The sequence below is a fragment of the Erythrolamprus reginae genome, chromosome 1 (assembly GCF_031021105.1).
Source record: "Erythrolamprus reginae isolate rEryReg1 chromosome 1, rEryReg1.hap1, whole genome shotgun sequence".
Lineage (NCBI taxonomy): Eukaryota > Metazoa > Chordata > Lepidosauria > Squamata > Dipsadidae > Erythrolamprus > Erythrolamprus reginae.
Window position 1 is genome coordinate 400,810,031 of NC_091950.1, and position 6,000 is coordinate 400,816,030.

At 38.4% G+C, this 6,000-nt stretch overlaps 1 protein-coding gene across 1 annotated transcript in view; it reads left to right on the forward strand.

Moving 5' to 3' along the window:
• The window catches only part of UNC45B (unc-45 myosin chaperone B), a 50,476-nt gene extending 45,311 nt beyond the window's left edge, over positions 1-5,165 (forward strand). Inside the window, exons 18-20 of the mRNA XM_070742257.1 lie at positions 2,216-2,333; positions 2,981-3,136; positions 4,840-5,165. Of these exons, the coding sequence (XP_070598358.1) occupies positions 2,216-2,333; positions 2,981-3,136; positions 4,840-5,106 (541 nt within the window). The 3' untranslated portion in view covers positions 5,107-5,165. The remainder of the gene's footprint in view (positions 1-2,215; positions 2,334-2,980; positions 3,137-4,839) is intronic.
• Positions 5,166-6,000: the final 835 nt, after the last annotated feature.

The following is a 6,000-nucleotide window of genomic DNA, read 5'->3' on the forward strand; positions in this document are numbered from 1 at the left end:
GATACCTTGTCTTACAAACTTAATTGGTTCCAGGACGAGGTTCTTAAAGTGAAAAGTTTGTAAGACGAAACAATGTTTCCCATAGGAATCAATGGAAAAGCGATTAATGCGTGCAAGCCCAAAATTCACCCCTTTTGCCAACCGAAGCACCCATGTTTGTACTGCTGGGATTCCCCTGCGGTATTAGTGAAATCACAGCATAGCAAAAACACCGAAGTCCTCGAAGCCCCACCTCTGGACCTCTGTGTTTTTGCGATGCTGCAATTTCACTGAGGTTCCCTTCGCTGGGAAACCCCACCTCCGGACTTCTGTTGCCAGCGAAGCGCCCGTTTATGCACTGCTGGGATTCCCCTGCAGCATCACAAAAACACAGAAGTTCAGAGGTGGTGTTTCCCGTAGAGGGGAGCCTCAGGGGAATCCCAGCAGTGCAAAAACGGGTGCTTTGCTGGCAACGGAAGTCCGGAGGCGGGGCATCTCAGCGGCGGCGGTGGGTTTGTAAGGTGAAAATAGTTTGTAAGAAGAGGCAAAAAAATCTTAAACCCCAGGTTTGTATCTCAAAAAGTTTGTATGACAAGGCGTTTGTAAGATGAGGTATCACTGTATGATAAAATCCATAACCATTTGGATAAAAAGAAACAGAATCAGTAGCAAAAATCATTGTGTCAAAGTCAACACAGAAACTGTAACAGTTCTTCAGCATTGATGGAACTTCCCCTCCCCTTCTGGGTAGTGATGGGCGAACCGAACTTGCACAATTCGGGTCCATACTGAATTTTGCAGTGTTCGGTATGCCGAACACGAACCCAAAATATTTTGAAACTTCGGGCAAAGTTAGGGGTTGTGTTCGGCATTCGGTCGCCTCGGCTGGCCAGAAAGTGACGTCTCTGTGATGTCAAAGCCCCACCCCTCTTCGTGGGAGGGATTCCCCAGCTCCTTCATGTTTATTTTTACGTGAAAGGACTGCCTTTTGCTTGCAGCGCTGCTGCGGCGTCCTTTTTTGTAAAAATAAAAATAAATAAAAATAAAAAATCTGTAAATTTAAAAAATGATGGGATTTTGGGGGCGGAGCTTTGACGTCACGTAGCGTTCGGGGTTCGGTTTGGGTTCGGCCGAATTTTGCGTAAAGTTCGTCCGAACTTGCTGAACCCGAACACCGTTGGGTTCGCCCATCACTACTTCTGGGCCTTTCTAAAGGCCAGGAATGTCAGCCTAATCTAAGATCTGATGGGATGATGTTCTTTTATAGGATCAGTGTTTCTCAGCCTAGGCAGCCTTAAGACACGAAGACTCATTTCCTAGAATTCCCCAGCAATGGGTTGGGAAATTTAGAAGTTGAAACCCGCACATTTTTAAAAAAGAGAGAAATACTGATTTAGATTATAAATCTCCATAGAAGTATTATTGTTAACTCTTACATGGTCTATATGTCACTGTATTTTAAGACACATAATAATAAATGATTTAATCAGGAACAACAAAAAAATTGTGATTATGAATTAGAATTTGTAAAAATACAAATTATATATTGTATTTTTTTATATTGTTGTAAGCTGCCCTGAGTCTTTCAGGACTGGGCGGAATAGAAGTATAAATGAATGAATGAATGAATGAATGAATGAATGAATAAATAAATAAATAAATAATCAATCAATCAATCAATCAATCAATCACTCAATCAATCTCCTAAACTCTCCCAATTCCATTATATCAGCAGAGAAATTAATTCAGATCAAGGTAAATCAAGACTTTACATGATTTCTGACTTAAATATGTCAGAAATATCTAACATAATCAGAGAAAACTGGAGTGAATGGATGAAGGGCACAGCTGGATGCCAATGCTCTTTGTAAGTCCTTCCTCTATTCCAAGGAAGCAGATAAAATAAAGTACATGGGTTTTCAAAGTCATTAAATTCATGTTACATTGATTGTACAAGCCCCGAACCAGGGTTCTAACAGACTAACTTATACACACAGACACACAAATAAAACCTTTGCATTACCATAGCAACAACGGGAGCATCAGAGGAGTTAATACAGTACTGGTGATGACAAAAGATCTTTTCATTGCCGTAAACTATGATTAACAGGGGGACTTGTCTTTGATCCAAGTTTGGCAAAGTAGAGATTGGCCTATTTTCAGAGTCCCTGACAGTTTCATACTTTTCATTTTCATCCCCCTGATACAGTAATTAAAATCCACCTACTTCTTTCAGACAAAAGATCATCAAAGAGAAAGCTCTACCAGAGATTGAAAACTACATGTTTGAAAACCATGATCAGCTCCGACAAGCAGCCACAGAATGTATGTGCAACCTTGTAGTTAACAAAGAGGTAAGCATCTCCATTTCCTGAAAATTCTGGTGAAGGGATCTCCGGTCTACAGCTTCTTCATCTAGGAATCGGCGACTACTTCAGCTTCCACCACAACAACACAAGAGCTCACAACAGATTTAAACTTAATATTAACCGCTCCAAACTTGACTGTAAAAAATACGACTTCAGTAACCGAGTTGTCAAAGCGTGGAATTCATTGCTGGACTCTGTAGTGTCATCCCCAAACCCCCAACACTTTACCCTTAGACTATCCACGGTTGACCTCTCCAGATTCCTAAGAGGTCAGTAAGGGGTGTGCATAAGTGCACTAGAGTGCCTTCCGTCCCCTGTCCTATTGGTCTCCTACATCTCCTATACCATTCTTCTTTTCTATATTTATTCTATTCTTTCACTGATATATTTTATTCCTATTTCTTCTCTTCTCTTCTTTCTTAGATATATTTTACTATGAGTATATCCTCTATAACCTTCATTATATATTTACTATATGTATACCCAATATAACTCCCATTGTGCAATGGACAAAATCAATCAATCAATCAATCAATCAATCAATCAATCAATCAATCAATCAATCAATATTTACTGTATTTTATGGCACATCCATTTAATTGATTTCCCTCTCCAATTCTCCCCCCCCCCAGGTTCAAGATAGATTCATTGCTGAAGGAAATGACAGACTCAAGTTGGTTGTCTTATTATGTGGTGAGGATGATGACAAAGTCCAGAAAGCAGCTGCAGGAGCCCTTGCGATGCTCACTGCAGCCCACAAGACATTGTGTCATAAGTTAACCCAAGTGGTAAGTCTCTTCTTGCTTTTCCACCTCAGTGTGTAAGCAGTGATGGGCTGCCAAAATTTTTACTGCCACACCATGGGCGTGGCTTATTTTGTGGGTGTGGTTTGATGGCCATGTGATTGGGTAGAAGTGGCTTGCTGGCCATGTGGTCAGGTAGGCGTGGCTTGACAATCATGTGACTGGTTGGGAGTGGCTTACCGACCAAGTTTTCAAAAAGGTGTTTGGACTCTTTTTCAGTTGATTAAATCACATTATTTGAATACTGTACCACAAAAAGGACAAATGATAGACAGTATTATTTCTTGAGGAGTACAGTTTTGTACTGAGATTTTGTACTGAACCCACAAGGCTCAGTATGATAACAGATTAGGCAAGTAGCTCATTTTTCTTTAATTGCTATAAAAGTTCAGTTCTAGATAATGATTAAAATGATTAAAGTATTTATGGGTAAAACATACTATTTAATTATTTCCTATTTTAAAAGTAATTAAGGATCATACTAAGGTATTAGAGAAGGAAGGACAGTAAAAAAAATTAAGTATTCAATAAATAGTGCATAAACCATAAACGTACTACCCCACTGCCCCCCCCCGTGGGGGCAGCAGCCCATTACTGTGTGTAGGTAAAGCTGGAAGGTTAAAGTTGTTTTCAAAATTCTGATTTGCTAGATATAATTCTGCGATTCCTGCTAGTTATCTTTTCATGTACTGAAGGGTTTCAAGAACATATATGAACACAATAAACTACCTGTGCTCCTTGAATGAGAGAAGGCATCATTCTGCTGTTCCGTTTTTTTCACTCTTGTCTGTCATCTCACAAGATCTGCAAATTGTCCCCTGCTTAAAATACTATTACTCTGCTGGAATGGCCCAAAGCCATCCAGGAATCAAAATTTTAGGAATACTACAACTTTAAAATTTTGTCCCTTCTTTTCTTTGATTTTCTCCCATCTATATTACTTTATTATTATTGGGATATAAGTAACTCATGGCAACAAACATATATTATACTTCTTTCTCTTATTTTTCCCATAAGAAGTGAGTCGGGCTGAAAGAAAGCAACTGGTCCAAAGTCACCGAAAAGTTTTAATGCTTAAAGTGGAACTAGAATTCACAGTCTCCTAGTTTCACTATACCAGACTGGCTCTTATTATGCTTTATGGATTCCTATTCTATTTGGTGATATGAATCTACCCTCCATTCATTCCTGTTTCCTCGCAAAAAGGTGGTGGAATGGGGTTTTCATTTTTTTTAATTATAAAACTGCATTATAGGACAATTAAAAAAGAGAACATAAATTATTAAGTAAAGTTTTTTTTCTCCCCCGCAAGTGGGAAATAAGGATATCGTAATTGATCAAAATTTCACTGTGAAGTTACCCTGAACTGAATAAATTTAGAATCAGACACTATTCTTTTCAATTAGAATCTTTTAATTAAAATTGCACGCATTGTTTGTTCCTTTTTTCAGCAAATATTCCGGATGGATGATAACTATAGAAAATTCCACTGCTGGTTCTTGCAATGCTAATTTACTTAGGCTTTGTGAAAAACAATGCTTGCCATGCTCACAATCTTTTTAATATGAATAATAGGCTATATTATGATACTTTTCACGCTTTTCTAATAGGGCCCCATGAACAAAACTGCATGGTGTACATGCTAATCATTCTGATTTCTTCAGTCTAATAACTCTTGATTTGTTTAGACAACCCAATGGCTGGAGATTTTGCAGAGACTCTGCCTTCACGAAAATCAAGAGGTCCAGCACCGTGGAGTGGTGATTGTTTACAATTTAATCCAAGCGGATCAAGAACTGGCAAAGAAATTGGTGGAGAGTGAGATGCTGGAAATCCTGACCGTCATTGGTAAAGAAGCGGATGATCCTAAAAGACAACACATTATCAGTGTGGCTCGAGAATGCCTTGTGAAGTTCATGGACTATGGGTTGATCAAACCTCTGGCTCAGCCATAAAAAAGCAAGGAAAAATTAAATGACACAAATCGGAAATGAAGGAGAAATTGGAATGAACGTGTATGGAACAATGATCAAAAAATTAAAACATTGTCTTCAATTATTATTATTATTTTATTATTTTTTTAAATTTGTAGGCCACCCTTCTTGTTGCGGACTCAGGGCAGCTTACAATAATAAAAAATAGTAGAAAATTTAAAAATGCCCCAATACATAAATAGTAGCGATAAAAGGTTTGAACCCAATTAAACAACTCACAATCACCACTCATATATTCTAGTGGCTGGGGTGGAGAACCATCATTTAACAACCCCAGGCCTGCCAACATAGGTGTGTTTTAAGCGCTTTTTGAAAGGCAAGGAGAGTGGGGGCTGTACGAATATCTGGGGGGAGTTGGTTCCAGAGGACCGGGGCCACAACAGAGAAGACTCTCCCGCGCGGTCATGAGGCCTACTCTGTGTGACCTAGTCGGTCGCTGGGACATGTGAGGCAGAAGATGATTTAAGATTAAGATTTAATTGGATTTGTATGCCGCCCCTCTCCGAGGACTCGGAGCGGCTCACAGCATGTACAAAAAACAGAGAAACAGTAATATCAATCCAATTAATAGTACATTAAAAACAATCTTTAAAATTCTAATTAAAAACTATCATTACAATTCATTCAACAATCATACTAAACATTCATTGGTCAGGGGTAGAGATATAATAATAATAATAATAATAATAATAATAATAATAATAATAATAATAATTTATTAGATTTGTATGCCGCCCCTCTCCGAAGACTCGGGGCGGCTCACAACAATAATAAAAACAATATTATAGTAGAACAAATCTAATATTAAAAAACATATAAAACCCTATCATTATTTAAAAAACCAAACAACACATA